Source organism: Pan paniscus, chromosome 2 (assembly GCF_029289425.2).
Source record: "Pan paniscus chromosome 2, NHGRI_mPanPan1-v2.0_pri, whole genome shotgun sequence".
Classification (NCBI taxonomy): domain Eukaryota; kingdom Metazoa; phylum Chordata; class Mammalia; order Primates; family Hominidae; genus Pan; species Pan paniscus.
In genome coordinates, this window is record NC_085926.1 from 17,985,652 (window position 1) to 18,006,000 (window position 20,349).

The 20,349-nt window shown below is 41.5% G+C and overlaps 1 protein-coding gene across 1 annotated transcript in view; it reads left to right on the plus strand.

Annotated features, from left to right (window-relative positions):
• LOC130541317 (uncharacterized) overlaps positions 1-20,349 on the plus strand; it is a 306,393-nt gene that overhangs the window by 41,891 nt on the left and 244,153 nt on the right. The window contains exons 2-3 of the mRNA XM_057301604.1: positions 9,097-9,216; positions 12,061-12,154. Of these exons, the coding sequence (XP_057157587.1) occupies positions 9,097-9,216; positions 12,061-12,154 (214 nt within the window). The remainder of the gene's footprint in view (positions 1-9,096; positions 9,217-12,060; positions 12,155-20,349) is intronic.

A 20,349-nucleotide genomic window follows, 5' to 3' on the forward strand; every position in this document is an offset into this window, starting at 1 on the left:
CTAATTTTTTTTCAAAGTTTTTAACTTCTTTGCCATGGGTTCGAACTTCCTGCTTTAGCTCAGAGTAGTTTGATCATCTGAAGCCTTCTTCTCTCAACTTGTCAAAGTAATTCTCTGTCCAGTTTTGTTCCATTGCTGGTGAGAAGCTGTGTTCCTTTGGTGGAGGAGAGGCGCTCTGATTTTTAGAGTTTCTAGTTTTTCTGCTCTGTTTTTTCCCCATCTTTGTGGTTTTATCTGTGTTTGGTCTTTGATGATGGTGATGTACGATGGGGTTTTGGTGTGGATGTCCTTTCTGTTTGTTAGTTTTCCTTCTCACAGACAGAACCCTCAGCTGCAGGTCTGTTGGAGTTTGCTGGACGTCCACTCCATACCCTGTTTGCCTGGGTATCAGCAGCGGAGGGTGCAGAACAGCAGTTATTGGTGAGCAGCAAATGTTGCTGCCTGATCGTTCCTCTGGAAGTTTTGCCTCAGAGGAGTACCCGGCCATGTGAGATGTTAGTCTCCCCCTACTGGGGGATGCCTCCCAGTTAGGCTACTCGGGGGTCAGGGACCCACTTGAGGAGGCAGTCTGTCCATTCTCAGATCTCCAGCTGCATGCTGGGAGAACCACTACTCTCTTCAAAGCTGTCAGACAGGCACATTTAAGTCTGCAGAGGATTCTGCTGCCTTTTGTTTGGCTGTACCGTGCCCCCAGAGGTGGAGTCTACAGAGGCAGGCACACCTCCTTGAGCTCCAGTGGGCTCCACCCAGTTCGAGCTTCCCAGCCGCTTTGTTTACCTACTCAAGCCTTGGCAATGGTGGGCAACCCTCCCTGATCCTCGCTGCCGCCTTGCACTTTGATCTCAGACTGCTGTGGTAGTGGGTGTAGGACCCTCTGAGCCAGGCACGGGATATAAACTCTTGGTGTGCCGTTTGCTAAGACCATTGGAAAAGTGCAGTATTAGGGTGGGAGTGACCCGATTTTCCAGGTGCCGCCTGTCACCCCTTTCTTTGACTAGGAGAGGGAATTCTCCGAACCCTTGCCCTTCCTGGGTGAGGCGATGCCTTGCCCTGCTTTGGCTCATGCTCGGTACATTGCACCCACTATCCTGCACCCACTTTCTGACACTCTCCAGTGAGATGAACCCGGTACCTCAGTTGGAAATGCAGAAATCACCCGTCTTCTGCATTGCTCACGCTGGGAGCTGTAGACTGGAGCTGTTCCTATTCAGCCATCTTGGCTCCACCTCAACCAATATTTGAACCAACATTCAACTCCTGACTTCCCATCTCTGAAGTGTCAGCACAGGTTTAGAGGGTTAATTCTCCAAACATTTTTAAGTCAAGACTACTGGCATGTTCTTTTTACTTGGCTTTCCCCCAAAGACAGATTTCCCTAATCAATCAATATTTGGTTGAATGCTACATGGCACTTTTCATACATTTTCCCCCGTCTTACATAACTCACTAAACCAAAATTAAAAGTTCCATTTAGATTGAGTAACTGAGGCTTAGATAAGTTAAATAACTTGTCCAACTTCATGTATCAGCCTCTCATGTTTCTTCCACTAACACTCTGCTCCATTTAAACTTGTTTTTGACAAATCTAGGAAACCTTAGACATTAGTAGAGTACTTTATATGTAAAGAAAACTTACAGTCCAAAAACAGGTGGCATTTTTTCTCATGTTCTCTTTCTCATTTAGCACCATTGAGAAAGATAGTATACAAGTCCTTGAAAAAATATGGGGGGATATGTTCAAGACAACGGGACACAACACTACATATTTATGTCCACTATAATGAATCAATACATCAACCGCAGAAGAGACCCAACATAAATGTTAATACAAGCATACCTCAGAGATACTGCAGGTTCAGTTCCAGACCTCTGCAATAAAGCAAATATCACAATAAAGCTAATCACACGTTTTTATTTTTGGCTTCCCAGTATATATATAAAAGTGATGTTAACACTACACTACAGCCTAAGTGTGCAATAACATGTCTGAAAAATGTACATAACTTAATTAAGAATACTTTGTTGCTAAAAAATCCTGATGATCATCTGAGCCTTCAGCAAGTTGTAATCTTTTTGCTGGTGGAGGGTCTTGCCTAGATGTTGATGACTACTGATTGCAGGGTGGTGGTTGCTTAAAGTTGGGGTGGCTGAGGCAATTTCTTAAAATAAGACAATAATAAAATGTTCTGCATTTCAGGAAATATTTCTCTATAGCATGCGATGCTGTTTGTTTGCATTTTGCCCACAGTACAACTGCTTTCAAAATTGGAGTCAATCTTAAAACCTGCTGCTGCTTTATCAATTACGTTTATATAATATTCTAAATCCTTTGTTGTCATTTCAACAATGTTCGTAGCATTTTCACCAGGAGTGGGTTCCATCTCAAGAAACTATTTTCTTTGCTCATCCATAGACACAATTCTTTATATGTGAAAATATTATGAGATTGCAGCAATTCAGTCACATCTTCAGGTTCCACTGCTGATTCTACTTATCTTGCTATTTCTATCACATCTGTACTTCCTCCACTGAAGTCTTGAGTCCTCAAAGTCATCCATGAAGGTTGGAATCAGCTTCTTCCAAACCCCTATTAATGTTGATCTTTTGACACCTTTCCATGAATCATGAATATTACTAATGGCATCTAGAATGGTGAATTATTCCCAGTAGGTTTTCAATGTACTTTACCCAGATCTATCAGAGGAATCACTATCTATGGTAGGTACAGCCTTATGAAATGTATTTCTTAAATGATGAGCCATGAAAGTCAAGTTTCTCCTTGATCTATGGGCTGCAGAATGGATACTGTGTTATCTGGCATGAAAACAACATTAATATCCTTGTACATCTCCATTAGAGCTCTTGGTTGACCAGGTGCGTTGTTAATAAGCAGTACTATTTTGAAAGGAATCTTTTTCTCAGCAATAGGTCTCAATAGAAGCTTAAAATATTCAGTAAACCATGCTATAAATAGATGTGCTGTCATCTAGGCTTTGTTGTTCCATTTACAGAGCATAGGCAGAGTAGATTTAGCATAATTCTTAAGGGCCCTAGGATTTTTGGAATGATAAGTCAGCATTGGCTTCAACTTGAAGTCACTGGCTGCAGTAGCCCCTAGCAAGAGAGTCAGTCTGTCCTTTGAAGCTTTGAAGCCAGGCCTTAACTTCTCCTGTCTAGCTATGGAAGTCCTAGATGTCATCTTCTTCCAATAGAAGGCTGTTTTATCTACATTGAAATATCTGTTGTTTGTGTAGCCACCTTCATCAATGATTTTAGCTAGATCTTCTGGATAACTTGCTACAGCTTCTCCATCAGCACTTGCTGTTTTACCTTGCACTTTATTGTTGTGGAGATGGCCTTTTCCTAAACTTCATGAGCCAATCTCTGTTAGCTTCTGCCTTTTCTTCTGCAGCCTCCTGACCTCTCTCTGCCTTCATAAATTTAAGAGATTCTACTCTATTATTTAGGACTTTGCTCTGGATTGGGCTTTGGCTTGCGGAATGTTGTGGCTAGTTTAATCTTCTATACAGACCACTAAAACTTTTTTCAGATCAGTAATAAGGCTGATTCACTTTCTTATCAGTTGTGTACTCACTGGGGTAGCACTTTTATTTTCCTTCAAGAACTTTTAGTTTGTTTTTGCAACTTGGCTAACTCTTTGGCACAAGAAGCCTAGCTTTTGATCTATCTTGGCTTTCATTATGTCTTCCTTACTAAGCTTAATCATTTCTAGCTTTTAATTTAAAGTGAGAGATACACGACTCTTCCTTTCACTTGAACATTTAGAGGCCATTGTAGGGTTATTAACTGGGTTAGTTTGAATTTTGTGTCTCAGGGAATAGGGAGGCCTGAAGAGAGGGAGAGAGATGGGGGAACGGCCTATTGGTGGAGCGGTCAGAACATACACAATACTTATCGATTAAGTTCACCATCTTATATGGACACAGCTCATGGCATCCCAAAACATTTACAGTAGTAACATCACAGGCCACTGATTACAGTCATAATAACAGATATCATAATAATTAAAATGTTTGAAATACTGTGAGAATTACAAAAATGTGACACAGAGACATGAAGCAAGCTCATGCTGTTGGAAAAAATGGTGGCGACAGACTTGTTCAACACAAGGTTGTCAAAAAGTTTCAATTTGTAAAAACTGCAATATCCATAAAGTGCTACAAAATTAGGTATGACTCTATTAATATTGCCAGAAAAACAAGATTCCCTGTTGCCTGGTGGCACTGTAAGAAGCATTGACTGCTTTAGCTAAGTATTGTTGCCAGGGTCAGTTCTGTCATTTGGCAAAGAGGCAGTGACTAGAGTTGATTAGCTGTAGCTAACCAGTCAACTAATGTCGTTAAACTAGGGGAAGGTTTGGGGGAGGGGGTATGTTGGAGAGCCTGATTCGTAGCACTTGCCAAAATATAAATACTGCAAGTCTGATTTCAAGCTAGCAACGGTTTAACAGTGGGCTCACAAAATTCCTGAAAATTGAGTAATTGGCTTTCATAAGCTAATATGACCTAGCTCTAGCATACCACCACAGCTCTTCTCTGAGAACCAATGCCTCAGTTTCTGGTAAAAGATATCCCAGGAAACCTTCCTTCCTGTACTTGCCCAGGATTTCCCAGGTAGGCTTGCGTCATGGGGGTGATGCTGGTCTTATCATCACATTTTCCTTCATCACATTACAGTGGCTGGTGATTCAGGAAAATCCCCTTTAAGGAAATCTCTCAAGTGTGCTCAATTTTGTATGAGAAAATAAGAGTGAAAATGCTAATAAAAATCAAAGATGCCAACTTATCAGGGAGCTCTCGGTGAAAAACAGATTAGAAATAATGCCCAAATAGCATATAGTTTCAATTTATTCATTGTACACTAGATGCAGTTAAATGAAGTCTCATATCTTGGGACAAAACAAGAGCGAGGGCATTTTAAATTGGGCACATTTTTGTCTATAAACAGGCAGGTACATTGATGGAGGTGAGGAAGTCCTTTTAACTCATCTCCATGACCAGCATCACTAGGAAGAAGAAAGACTAGGATCACATCAAAGCATATGTTCAGATGTGGCCAGCAGAAGCCTTGGCTGTATTGCTGTGGCTATTTCTCCTTTCTGTGGTGTCCTGGGAAGCTTGGTCTAGGCATGGTGAATTTTTCTTCTTTGACTAAGTTTGCAGAATCATAAGATCAAATGTTTAGAAGGGCATTTAGGTGACTGCATATGCATCCTCCTCAACATCCCTGACAATCATTTACTTAATCTTGAAGGCCTCCATTAAAAGGGGGTACTTAGCTTCCTGATGCTTCTGTTTACATTTCTAGGCAATTCTGTTTGGTGGAAAATTTCCCCTCAGGCAAAGTAGGATCTTCATTTCTGCAGCTGATCTTTTGGTTTTTCTCTGGACACATAGCATCTAGGATGGACACACAGCTTTACAATTAGTCAGATGCATTTCAATTCAGTTCTACAAACATTTCCTGAGTCCTTATCATGGCCAGAATACAAAGATGCGTTAGCTTAGTTTCCATTCTTGAGAAGCTCATGGTTTGGCAACTTAGAAAGTTTCGCAAAAAGATAATCTAGTTCCATTATGTATTCTATAATACGTGGCCTCCTTTCTCTTTACTTCAACCACAAGCTTACAACAGCAGCTTCCATCTTCTGACATGAGCTCATCATCCCAACCAGCAATTTGTTCGTCTAGGGGTTTGTCCCTGACCAAACTACACCATCAGTAACCACAGCCATAGTTGATTGGTCCAAGAATGGGCTCCTGACCAAAGCTGGCCACTCAAATCTTTTATCTCAGATTTTAAAATTTGGTATCAAAAAGGATATAAGCCAGTCTCTCTAATGACTGACTTTCTAATGACTGCAAAGCTGTGCAGTGCTGTAGCTGATTCCTGACACTCTGTAGTGAGAAGGAATGAAGCAGATGTGCAGAAAGGAGAAACAAGTAATGGAGAGAGGGTCCTTGCAGAATTTCCTTCCTTGGCTCCAGTGTTCCTGAGACTTGTTTCTATCCCTGCCCTTCTCACGCCCAGCTCATCTCTGGCATCTCTGGGTCAACACATTCCCCTTTGAATGTTTTGAAATGTTGAAAGTTTTAAGCTGCTTTGCATTTTGTTTCATTTTTGTTTGTTTGCTTGCTTTTTTTTTTTATTTAGAAGAGAAAAGGGCAAAATGAAGGGATCAGAAAGCAGTGTTGATGCTCCATATCTCCACCCCTTTGCTGGGGCAAACTTGACCAATGGGTATCACAGATGGACAGATTGTGTATCAAAAAGAGGAAAAGGCTCATGTTTCCTTGGAAGGCATTTGGTTGGGAGTCAGTGAGAGATGGAGAAAAACGAAATAGGAATTCAGGTGGCAGGCAGACTGCTGTTGAGTGGGAATTATTCTCTTGGTGAGAGAGGTTTGTATTCACCTCTGCTTGCTGAGGGCATCTTGTCTGTTTACTCCGGGTCTACTGCTGAAACAGTTAACTTCTGGGTGGTGCAGTAAGCTTGAATAGAGATGGGGCCCTTCCTTCATCAGTTAATAGAGGGTTTACTATATACCAGACACTATAAATTGATATTTACCTAAATACTTGTATATATAATTTCAAATTTATTTACATATAAGTCCCATGGTATTATCATGAAGTTGGGATGTATCCACATTTTACCAATGAGGAACCAGAGACTGGAAGAGTCAATCAGTTGTTTGAGGCTCACAGAGTTACAGAGTGACAGCGGGGATGGGAACTCAGCTTCTGACTCCAAACTCTATTGTACATCCCTCTCTTCTGAGAGAGACAGAGAATCTGGCTCTTTAAGTATCTGCCTGGTTTGAGGACTGCTGCAGCAATGATAATCCACCAACGTGGTCTGGAGACTGAGTTCCCTGGGAAAGGCCTCCTTCTCACCTCCAGCACTCTCTCTATTTCCTGCATAAAGGGAGGAGTGAATGTTTCAAGGCAGGTTTCTTCTCTGGCAAGAGCCCAGGACTCTGCAGGCTGAACCAGCATCCTACAGCCAGGTGCGTCCGGCCTCAGTCACTGTGCCTGGCCAGGTGAGGCTCTGGGGTTTTATCTGCCTGTGGTTGGCAAGACTTCTGAGAGGGCTGCCTAATCCCAAATAATAATAATGACAATAGTGGTGATAATAGAGGGCTTTATGTGTGCAAAATGTGGTTCAATCCCAAAAGGTCCAGGAACACTATAAAAGATCCTGATAAGTATTATTATCTCTTGGGCGGGCAACAGGTTTACCTTGAGGGCAAATGCTGCAATGGGAGGTAAAGAGCCTGAGAGGTAATGAGATCAGGTAACAATAATGATAGCAAGTGCTAATGCCAGTAGCCAAGAAAAAGGACAAACGGGAAGTCATGTTTGGAGACTCTGGGTTAATTAAAAAAGAACTCTTCTTCCCTATTTTCCTTTGGGCATGAATTATCAGCAACAAATGATAGAGCACAGGCTCTTGTTCAGAGCTAAAGAGATGAGCCCTGTTTAGGTGGCCATCTGCTTTGCATGTGTGGAGAATGTCTGGTCTGCACAGTGCACACTCAAGGGTCTCTGGGGTTTCACAGGGAATGTTAATGAATAAACATAGTCGAGTGTAAGGCAAATATAGTACAAATAAAATGAGAGCAATGTGACAAATGGCAAGGTATGCTTGGCTTCAATATTGGGGCATGATAAGGAGGGGTGGGGTCTGCGGCAAACTAGAGGGAGAACCATGTGCCACCACTGAAGGAAGCAGCTCTATTTAAATCCAACCAGAGCTGGCCCTGTGTTGCCAGTTCTTTCAATTTTGGGAAGAAACTGAAACTCCAAATTGTTGTGGAGAATCTCTTAAATTTAAAATATTGTTAACTACTTTGAACATTTTCAAATGCTGTTGGCTACATCCTGTCTGGTTGGGGTTTTTCACCTAAGGAAACCCTTCAATTACCTCAAATTTCAAAGATGTTTAGCCTTATTAAGCACATGGAGTTAGAGGAGACAGCTGGCCCATTGTGTATCCTGTATCCCCCCAGCCAAGATTATAAAAGAAGCCAGTGGGAAGGAGGAGAGATAGCCCAGGCTCATGTGTGTCTAGACACGGCGTGGAGTATGGGCTGGATGGGGCTGCCAAGGTGTGGCCACGAGTGTGGTCAGATAAGAACATCACAAATGAGCTTGGTAGAAGGAGAGGCTGGCAAGGGTGAAATCCAATGGGGCTACTGAAGATAAACAGCAACTGTGACAAAATTTTATCTCTTCTGGCTTTTTCCTGCTCCCTTTCTTTCTCTCTACTGCCCTATTATACATTTTCTCTTTATCTTCCTTCTTTCCTTCCTTCCTTCCCACAAATTCACGGGCCACTCACATAGTGTCGGAAGCTTTACAGGCTATGGGAACATAATCCAGGCATACAATTATGTTTTCAACTTTTATTTTCTCCCATGGAAGCTGTTTCACATCAAAAGAGCTATAGAGGTTTTTTTAAAAAAATCAAATCTGAAGGTAAGCTTGACAAGATCAGGCATTATATAAGCGGTGTAATTTTTTTCTTTGAGAGAATCACTTCAACAAGACACACAGTCACAGCAGCAATTTAACAATAGCAAGAGGCCTCATGGCTGTCAGTGATCAGAGACCCACCAGGTGCCTGAGATATTGCAGGCAGAGACTACAAATGGTGGATTCAATGTGATGCCTGAATTGAAAGTTGTAAGGGAAATCCCTTTTTCTCACATGGCCCACATCCCCCTGTGAGGGATGTCCAGCCTGGTGCAGAAGAGGGCAGAAAGGCCTTCTGTAGGAGGGGACATCTAGAGGGATGAGTGGAACCTAGCCAGGTAGAGAAACAGGAAAGAAAAGAGCATTCCAGAGAAAGCAACAGTAGGTGCAATGACTGTGAGTTGAGAGACCATGCAGCTCTTTTGGGCACCTGAAAATGCTTCAGTCTAGCTGGAGGAGACAGTATACTCAGGGGCAAAACTAAAGCTATAAGTAGGAGATGGATAATTAAGGGCCTTGTATATTGTGTTAGGGAGTTTTACTCTATCCCCAGGTGGGTTTTTGGCAGGAGAGTAACATTGTCAGTCTTGTGTTTTAGGAAGATCACTTTGATTGCCATGTGGAGAGTGAACTGTGGGAGGACCCCAGTGGAGGCAGGAAGACTAAACCAGAAGACAGTCACAGTAGTCCAGATAAAAGATGCATATATTATCAATTGGTGAGTTTTTACTGAGAAAGGACTACACTAATAGTTGTATGTGATACAGCAGACACTTTTTGACCTCAAGGATCTTTGCTGGGTTGTCAAGACAAATAGATCATCCATTCAATTTGTTAATTCAATTCAATTTAAAAATATTCATAAAATCTGTACTACAGAGAAGCAATGTTCCAAGGCACAGATCAATAAGACATGGTTACTGCCATGAAGGAGCTTATAGTCTCTTGGGGGAGGCAAATACAACCAAATACCATGCGTGGTATACAGCATGGGTCCCCAACCCCCAGGCCAAGGACCGCTACTGGTCTGTATAAGCCTGCACAGCAGGAGGTGAGTGGCCGGCCAGCAAGTGTAGCTTCATCTGTATTTACAGCCTCTTCCCATTGCTCTCAGTACTGCCTGAGCTCCACCTCCTATCAGATCAGCAGCCGCATTAGATTCTCATAGGAGTGTGAACCCTATTGTGAACTGTGCATGTGAGGGATCTATGTTGTGTACTCCTTATGAGAATCTAATGCCTGATGATCTGTCACTGTCTCCCATAACCCCCAGATGGGACCATCTAGTTGCAGGAAAACAAGCTCAGGGCTCCCACTGATTCTACATTATGGTGAGTTGTATAATTATTTCATTATGTATTACAAGGTAACAGTAATAGCAATAAAATGCACAATAAATGTAATGTGCTTGAATCATCCTGAAACCATTCCTCTGCCCTCGGTTCATGGAAAAATTGTCTTCCATGAAACTGGTCCCTGGTGCCAAAAAGGTTCAAGACCACTCGTTCAGAATATAATACTGTAGTGTACAAGTGAGTTAACTGGCCTGCACTGGTCATGCCCTCTTATTGTAATGAGTGCCAGCCCACTGATTTACTCAGCCTCATCTTCTATATTTAGCTCACTTGGGCCAACCACAATCTTGTGTGGAATATTATCTTTATTCCCATTTCATAGGTGAGAAACTGAGGCTCAGAGAGATTACAAAGGAGCACGGATGGGATTTTTACTCCAGGTCCTCTAGTCTCATTATCCCATGTTTTGAGGATTATACTGATGTTTCCCAAACTTTAGTCATTGTTTCTGATTTTTACAATAATTATATAAGCCTGCACTATTATTTACTTTATTTCACTTTAAACTGATTCATTGTTCATATTAAATAATTCATTCTGAAAAGAAAGTCATGTGAACATAATGAATAGAAAGTATCACTTGCCACAAACATAAAATAACTGTAAAATTAAATATGTTAAAACAATAGTATTAAAAGACTCATTGCATACAGTAGCCTGATCGAGGTCTGAGTCTGATGTCAGCTGACTCTTTGTTAAAAAGGGAAACTTGCAAGTGTTGAAAGGTGCTAAAGACCTAGTAGCACTAAACTGGCACTTAGCTTTGACTCATCATAAGGCTCTAAAGATAATTGAGCCTTATGGGAATAAATCCCTCACTCTGAGATTTAATCTTATTTAATGGTATCTATCTACCACCTCACATATAGCACATCATCCATGGGCAGACACCGTGAAGTGTCCCATCTCCCTTCTTCCTTTTTGCAACCATCTTTCCTTGCTGCAAGCTGCCACCCTATGAGGTCACTGGTGGGGGTGAGGGGGCATCCTTTTAGGCAGGTAAAGAAGAGTGAACCTTCCAGACCGTACCATAGGGTGTCAAGGTGGCCACTAGGGTTTCAGTCTACGGAAATATGATTGTGCTATACAGCAATGATCCCCTTGTGATAACAGGCAAAGGTTAGTGAGATATTCTGCTTTGCTCTAAGCACCGGGTTCTCTTTTTCTTTTTTCCTTTTCTTTTGAGATAATCTCACTCTGTCACCCAGGCTGGAGTGCAGTGGTGCCATCTCAGCTCACTGCAACCTCTGCCTCCCAGGTTCAAGCGATTCTCTAGCCTCAGCCTCCAGAGTAGCTGGGATTATAGGCGCACACCACTTGCCTGGCTAATTTTTGTATTTTTAGTAGAGACAGGGTTTCACCATGTTGGCCAGGCTGGTCTCGAACTCCTGGCCTCAGGTGATCCACCCGCCTCGGCCTCCCAAAGTGCTGGGATTACAGGTGTGAGACACCGCGTCTGACTGTCTTTTTTCCTCCTTCTGTGAGACTGAGGCCACTTCTGCCACATGTTCCTATCTGTCAGCATTCATGAGCCTTCCCTCACTTTGTTAATGATATTTCATGATATTTTTATATTATTACCCAATACAACTTTTAGGATGTAGAGAGAAAGGAACAGACTTTGGAGATCCTTCAGAATCTGTGAGCCTGGAAGATAGAAACCGTGGAGCAGAAGTTGGTGACAGGGAGGTTATATCAGCTTGGTTTGCCTATCCACAGGGACGTCCATAAACTTAGATCACTGGCCATTCATGGGGGATGACCAAAGGCTGTGGCTAGAGAGCGGTCCCAAGGCAGGATTTAGAGCAGGCAAAAAGCCTGAGTACAAAGCCTGCCCCCAAGTGAGCAGGGACAGGGGAAGTATGAACACTGCACTTATATCTCACCTGTAGGCTGGGGGATTGGGGGTGGGATTGTCAACCATTTGTGAGTGAGCTTTTGCCTTGATGGCCCTCCGTGACTTGAATGTCCAAGAGTGAGGACTCCACAGAAACATTACCCATCTGATATAGTTTGGCACTATGTTTGGACCCAAATCTCACATTGAATTGTAATCCCCAGTGTTGGGGGAGGGACCTAATGGGAGGGGGTTGGAACATGGGGGCGGATTTCCCCCTTGTGTTCTCGTGATAGTGAGTGAGTTCTCCTGAGATCTGGTTGTTTAAACGTGTGTAGCTCCTCCCCTTCACTCTCTTCCTCCTGCGCAGCCGTGTGAAGAAGATGCTTGCTTCCCCTTTGCCTTCTGCCATGATTATAAGTTTCGTGAGGCCTCCACAGCCATGCTTCCTGTACTGCAGAACTGTGAGTCAATTAAACCTCTTTTCTTCAGTCTCCGGTAGTTCTTTATAGCAGTGCAAGATGGACTAATACACCACCTAAGTGATGTATTTGTTGCCCCAGCTCTGTATATACCTAATTTGTACATCACCTGGGACCTTGCTTTTCTTTGAGTTAAATGATTTTATATGTTAACTACTCTACTTTAATGATCACAATTTATCATATACTTTTTCAGCATCTCAATAAAAGAAATTTTTTCGAAATTCAGGAGACTATCATTTGAGTCTGCTTTGCAAAGTGATTTATTTCTGTCAATATTCCAGTGAGAGAAGGACTTTTGTTTATGTGACACACACTCGGGACATACAAAGAGCAAAAGACCCCTGTCAAACATGACTGCAAGTGAAGACATGTCTAAACACACACAACTTCATATGAAAGATTAAAGGAAGAAGAAAATTGATTATAATACCAACTCTTGCATTTCTCTGAATTTTGCATAGCAGCTTTTCATATGAATGAATGTTCAGAAATTCGGGTCTGAACAAAATAAAAATGCATCCATAAATTTTTAAAAGACAGATTTTAAAATCTCATTTAATACAAGAGAAAATCTGATTTCTTTCTAGAATGTCTTTATAGATAGTACACATCTATGCCAGGTAAGGTGCTACAGATACTGGTATACATAAATTAGAAGACATAATCATGGCTTTCAGGAAATTTGTAATCCCTTGAGAAAAACACACACAAATAAACTATGATAAAAGTAGAACAGAGGAATTTAAAAGTGACAGGTGAACCCAGGTGCTGGATGTTATATCAGCTTCAGAGAGGAGGTCTATAGAGGAGAGGACATTTCAGTTAGTTCTTGAGGGATGAAGAGGATTTTGCAAGGAGTGGAGAAAAGAGATTAGACACAAAGGGAACAGTGGGACCAAAGACAGAGAGACAAGAATGTGCATACCCATTTGCAGAATGTAAGTGATGATGGAAGCATTGTGTTTATTTGAGGGAAAATGACAGTGTAAGGGTGAAAAGGTGAGTAGGAGCCCAACTGTGAAGGTCTTTGAATGGTGCCTGGATTTCCTTCCTCTAGACATGGATGCCCATCACAGGCTCTTAATCAGGAGAGTGATGATGATGGGATATTTTGATTTAGAAAGCTAAACAAGGAGATCAGGCAAGAGGTTTTTTACGTTGGCTCAGGTAAAATGATCTTTTATGTATCTTACACCAATTCTGTTCTCTCTCTTTTTTCTAAGAAGTATACTGAAATAAAAGATGTTTGTTTTGAAGAGACTCAATGTATTTGCCACACAAATAACTCAGCTTGTTCCAATGAATGAAGTCTTAAAATGTAGCAGAAGGGATGGAAAAGGGCTGCCCTCACGTTGGATTTCTGGTTCTTATCTTTTCAATACGTGGAATATTACTGAGATGCAAGTAAGGGAGGAAGAGGGAAGAAACCATATGTGTCAGGCTTTGCCTGTTCCTCCAAGAAGACAGATTTTTTTTTTTTTCCTGAGGCTCTTCAGATCAAATTAAGCAGTAAAAATATTCTAATTGAGTTGGGCTAGACTAAAGATGGATCCTTATCTTGGTACAATTACATGGTGTAATCTTTGCTTCCAATTATACCATTTCTCCTTCCAAGAGGAAGAGATTGAGCATGCGAACAGATTCTCAGGCTCCAAAAGAAGCGTGTCTGTTGTTATTAAAGGGGAGTTAGAGACATGTTGTCATAAATGTGTGTGACTCTCAGAGCTTTTAGAGACATCCACATTTCTGCCCGTGAGGAATGGAAGGGAAGGCAGAGGGACCGATAGACCAATTGATGGGGAAAATTTTATTGCAAAATATGAGACTATGGTGATGGCTACCTTTTGGGACATGGACTTCTACTCAGGTCTCTGGTGGAACTGAAGACATGGGGTTGATGGTGGTGAGAGTGGGGTTGAATTGTTCTAATAGGGTCTATGTCATCGGAAGAGCCCACTGCTTACAGGATGCTTGGTTTTGTTTAAAGGTGGGCAGAGCAAGACATGGCACTCCCCTGTTTTCCCTTTCCCCACATCTCCTCTACCCCCAATCACTTAGGATAGTTTTTTCCCTCTGAACCCAGAAATGAGAAACAGTCTGTAGTTTTCAGTATTGCAGTATCAAACTTTTAATTTTTGCATCTGCTTTTGAACAAGTCATAAGAAAAACAAAGTTGTAAGACTTTATCTTTTTAAGTCATTTTTCTCCCTTTCAAATTCTCTCTAGAATCTTTTTATCTGAGCTCCCTGGGGAGGCATCTTGACACTGTGGGAAACACTCCAATTTCTCTTATGTGGGGGGAGGGGAGGGTACTCAATTGTCAGTTAAAAAAATAATGATCTGTAGCAGATTAAAGAACTTAGAGAGCCTTACACGTTTGAGTCTTTTAAGTGGGTAACTCCTTTAACCGGGTAATTCTTCTAAGCGGGTAATTCCTTTAAGCAGGACCCTTCACAGCCCTATAAAACTGAAGACCATCTAGGAGCTCTTGAACTGTTTCAAATTGTTTTCAAATGGGTCTGAATGCTGTTGAGAAATGCATAATTTACGACCTTAACACTTGATTAGGTGTTAAACGACTGTCGGGAGAGATGTCCTTGGTAATCCAGTTATCATCTAGACTCTAATTATCACTTCACAGGAGAAGTAAGGCTGGGTAATTGAGAACCAAAATTCTTAAAGGGCTAGAAGTGGCCATTTTCTTATGCAGTTAAGTAAATTATTTCTCTACCTAGAAGGTGTCTAATTGGTACCAATTGATGAGAAGGAAGAAATGGTGTGACTTTCAGGAGTGATTTAGTCAGGGGGCTGCAGCCAAGGCAACAGAAAGTTATATTGACTACGAAGAGATGTTTCCCAGTTTAAAATTTTCACTTTATTTAAAATTGGTGTTAAAGGAGGGAGAGAAGGAGAAACTAGATGGCCAAGAGAAGACAGACTATAATTAAGAACAGATGACCATGCCTCTCCCCTGTCTGTCATTACTAAGGATTTTCCTCAGATGAGACCCCATTTCGCCTGTGTTAGTTCCCACCAATCACTGTAAATTGTTTAAACCACAAATGCTGCACCAACTGTTAAACCAAGGATGGGAATAACGGGCCAAAATCTGCCGGAGAGAAGGGCCACTCTCACTGAATTCAGTAGGACGTAAGAGGTAACAGGTAAAGAGATTGCATTCTGAATCTTTTTCTTTGACTAGCTTTCTTCTCCCCTCCACCCCCAATCTTCTATGGGGCACTTTTATGTGCAGAAATGGCCACGCTAAGTGCTATGAATACAAAAATGGGAATATAAGACACCACCCTTGTCTTCAGCAGTTTCTGCTTGACACAGACACCGATGGATTGTGTTGGAGATTAGAGGAGACTAATAACCAATATCTCTATATTCTCCTAAATTAGGGATGAATTAATAGATAGATGCTAGAGAAGGGGGAAATCATATTGCCTAGATTACTAATAAACTTGATTGGAGAATGTGTTAGATCTGTGGCCCAGTGGGTTTGCCTACTCACCAGTAAAATCAGCACTTACCTGCAGTCACTGGCACAGCTGGTCAACCGCAGGCATCCCCCATGATGCGGGAGTTGGGCACAATCCTCCAAGGCAGAGAGCAGAGTGGAATGCTTGTCCTCTGGACAGGCTGGCTCCAAAAGAGCCTCTCCTAACTCTCTGATCAGATAAGTCATGCCCGTCATGGAGGGGAGTGGGAGCTGGGGCCAGAGTGTCATTCCAGTTTCTACAAGAAAATGTGAGGCTCCTTCCTAAGAGAGAGGCCTGGAAAGGGATGTTAAGAGGGGGCTAGACTTGTAAGTGGTAAATTAAGTGCTTAATTCACTGTTTTTATGGGTTTTAGGTCAGAAGTGCAGTTCTATGCTACATTCTGAAAACTGGCTACATCCTTAAGAGTTTAGAGAACTAAAAATGCACAGACTCAATACAATCCAGAGTCACCATCCTATTATACCTGGGATGCAGAAAGTATATAGTCTATTTCTGATTGGTAGGTGTCAATATGGTGCAGCAAATGCTATGGTAAGCATAAAATGTTGGCTGATTTTAAGCTCATGTTTTCCAGTTTCTTCTGACCTTACTTTTTTTTGGATAGTATTTATTTTTGACTGATTACAAATGTAATACATGTTTATCAAAGAATAGTTCGAAAATGTACAAAGATAAAAAAGAAAATAAAAGTTACCTTTTATCCTACCAAAGATATCACTGATACTATATGAGTTTTTTAAAAAAATTTAAATTCTTTTTCTGTATATATGTACGTACTATTTCCTTACAAAAATTTTCTCTTGTACTATATATGGAGTTTTATATTCTCATTTCCCCTTATATGCTGAATAATTTTCCATGTCATCAAATAGATTTAAAAATATAATTTTAGTGGCTACATAGCATTTCATTTAATCTGCTGCTTCTTAGATATTTGGGTTATTTCCAACTTTATTTTCTACAAAGAACTTTTTTATATGTAAATATTTGTTTGCTTCTCTGAATATTTCTTAGAGTAGAGTTGTTAGGATTGAGAGTTTGAACACTTTAAAGCAGTGGTGTGCTGGTAAATGTTCAACAAAAATCTTACAGAAAAAAAAAAAACCCACCCTGATTTGTAGCATTCGCCAGTTTCTAGAGTATAAGTATTCCAACCATTGCTGATTTCAAGCTACCAATGGTTTAATGCCTGGCTTGGAAAATTCCTGATAATTAAACGATTGGTTCTCGCGAGCCAGCATATACCACTGCAAGGCTCTGGATGCATATTTTGCTGTTTCTTTCCAGAAAGCTTGTACCTAATTATGTTCCTACCTGTAGCATGTGAGAGGGCTTAGATCCTGCTTCAAGGTCTGGGAGCCCAGGTAGACCAGCAGCTGAAGGGAGAGGTGAGTGAACTCAGAGTTCTTCCACTTGCATGAGGGATCCAGTACCCCTCCAGATGACGTCCAGGAGAAAGAACTTTTATTTCCAAAGAAAGAGTCCATACACATAAATGTTTTAAAGGGGAAAAAATTAAACTCTGAATTTGTTTTAGATTTTATATAAGACCAAGTCCAAATATTTGCTAACCAAAATAGTCTCTCTGTTACTTCTCTATCCTTCACGTTGATGCTACACTATTAAATTTGACAGTTAATCATCTTGTAGATGCAGAGAAATATGGCATTATGGAACAGAAAGGGACCTTGTAATAACACTGAAGCATGGTAGTTCTCAAAGAGCTGTAGCCCTGGCTCAGCTACTAACTAACTCTGTGACCATAAGTAGACCCTCTGTGTTTTCTGGTAATCCACTATCTGAGAACTAACGTGAGCCTTAAAGTGTAGATCTAATTCTGCAGCTTCTCAATCTAGTATGCTCTTTGAATGGTTTCACATTATTGGCTTTAAGATAAAATCTTAAGTCCTTAATATGGTTTTTAATATTAGGTGATAATGTGGAGAAGCTCTAAGGTAACTGCCAATGATCCTGACTTCTATTATCCGTGTCCTTGTCTAATCCCCTCCCCTGTGTGTGTGTGGGACCTGCAACTTGCTTCTAACCAATAGAATATGGCAGATGGTGGGCTGTCACCCCAGTGTTTATGCTACCTTCGTTAAACTCCACCTCTTAATTGCAGCCTGGTGAGAAGCTGAAGCAGGGAGCCCAGCTGAGCATGCCCTGGACTCCAGGCCCACAGAATTGGGAGATGATAAATATATGTTATTTTAAGCAGCTAAGTTTGTGGTGATGTGTCACATCGCAATAGAAAACTGGTTACAAAGGCTTCCACAAGGTCCTGCCTGCCTGCCTCTTCTAGCCCATGGCAAATGCTGGTGTTCTCTGCGTGCCCCTCTGTGCCCTTTTGCATGTTTCTCCCTTCTGCTCTGGGCCTCAGGAGCCTGACTTCCTGGGAAGCATCACCTGCGCTTCCTTGACCTCTGGCTTTTCATTGTCACTGAAATGAGTTTGGAAAATGGGAGGTTGCGGGGAGAAGATGAATCAGTCCTGGCCCTCTCCCTGCCAGGTTGTAGGTTGGAAAGATCTACCTTTCCCTACCAAGGGTCACTGCTCCCGTGAGGCGGCTTTGTCCTGGGGCTCCAGCTCTCTCTGGTTTTCCTTTCTGATCTCTTCCCATGCCCCTGAGTTTTAGGGCAGGTAGAGTCTCCTTTGTTGCTAGCCTTTGATGTTTTAGCATCTCTTCCTTGGTTCATTTCCCTTATCTCTGCCTAAAGATTTGTGAATAGTCACTTCATTAAACTTTTCAAAATTATATGGCTTAAGTGTATCATCGTTTCTTGCTGGGATCCTGAATAATATAAGGCATTATTTTGATTCCAAAATTTTATACCAGGGGCTTCCCACATGCTGTTCCCATGCCTGGAAGACCTCTTCCCCAGCCTCTGGTGTCCAACTTTACCTAGCTCAGTAGGTCTCAACATGCAGCCCCCAAAACTGCAGCAACAGTATCAACCTGGGAACTTGTTAGAGATGCAAATTCTCAGGTCCCAGCCCACACCTACTGAATCAGAAACTCTGAGGCTGAACCCAGCAATCTGTGTTTTAACAAACCTTCCAGGTGATTCTGAGGCATCCTGAAGTTTGAGAACCACTAAAAGCGTTTGCACTATTATCTTCTCCAAGTCCCAGCTTAAACTCTTAGACTTCGTTTGTTCCCTTTGTTACATTTCTCACAGCTCTGCCTGTCTCTACTTGTAGTATGCATATTACTTATGGTTATTTGATCAAAGTTGATTTCTCCTAGCATCCTATGAGCCTAGCATTTGTGTCTGCTTTGTTCATGTTAAAATCATTCCTGTCCTATCCGGTGCCTAACCTACAGTGGTTATGCAATAATATTTCTTTAAAAAGTAGATTGAATAAACCATTTGGGCCTCAATTTACTTATTCATGTAAAGATGATATTGGCTGCCTCACACATTCAATAATAAACTTTGTTCAAGGTAGCTTGGTTAAGTTGTAGAGTTTGGCTCTGGGCAATAATTCTGGTTTGGAAATATCTATATTGCTTGGGTTAATTCTTATTCTTTACAACCATTTTTATCCAAACTCACAAAGTTGCAGATTTACAAAAATAAGTTACATAACATAGTTCACTTTATAAATAACTCAGAGCATGGTTTGAATGGATTCCTTTCAAAGTCCTATCTAAATAATCTAAAAAAATAATATTCTATCAGCTCAAACCACTTAATCAGCTCTATGTTAATCTCACATTCTTGATATGTCCATCAATCCATTCATCCATCTACCCATTCAAAATTTACACCTTTCAACAAATATTTACTGTGTCAGCAACAGTGCTCTGGACATGGAATAGCATTTTACAACATTGCAGGTACAAATGGTTAGAACTGTTTTTTAAACCATAAACTGTAGCCTAATTTCATGGATTTAATGACAGTCCCCACTGTCATTATCCAAGATGAATTTGCTGGACTTGAAGAGGTCTTGTTCCTGAAAGGTTTCCTTGGGCTTACAATACACAGAAGGAAATGGGAGTCATGGATGTTTGAGCAGAGGCATGACAGAAACAAACATATTTTACAAGGATTGTCCCAGCTCCTCTGTGCAGTAGGGTGAGGGGGGACGAGAGCAGAGGCAAGGAGACCTGCTACAAGGTGACTGCAGTGATTCAGGTAGAGATTATAGTGGCTGGAACCAGCATGGCAGCCCCACAAGTGGAGGTGTATTCAGCTTCTAGATATATTTTGAAGCTAGAGCTGTTAAACTTTGCTGGCAGATGTGGTCTGGGGGCAGAGAGAGATAGAAATAAGTCAAGATTTTTGGCCTGTGCAATTGTTAGGATGGGGTTGCTGTTTAGTGAGATGGGGAAAACTGCTAGAGAAGAAGAGTCTGAGCAGGGGATCAGGAAGCATGGAACACTCCAATTATGAATCATAAGCAGGAGCTGATTGAACACATGGCACTAAGTTTAACAAATACCTTGAATTTTGGCTTTGATTTGATTGTGGTTGGAGACAAAGAGCATCCCATGGTTTTGTCCCTTACCTGTGTATGCTGAGGTCAGTGTGCTTCTATCACCCAGTGTGGATTAGATCCTGTGCTGGTCCTTGACTCAGATTTACTCTTTGCCTTTGTCCTGCTCTGCCCTGTGTCACAGATGAGCTGATAACTACAGACTGTGTTTTCTAGGCTCTCTGG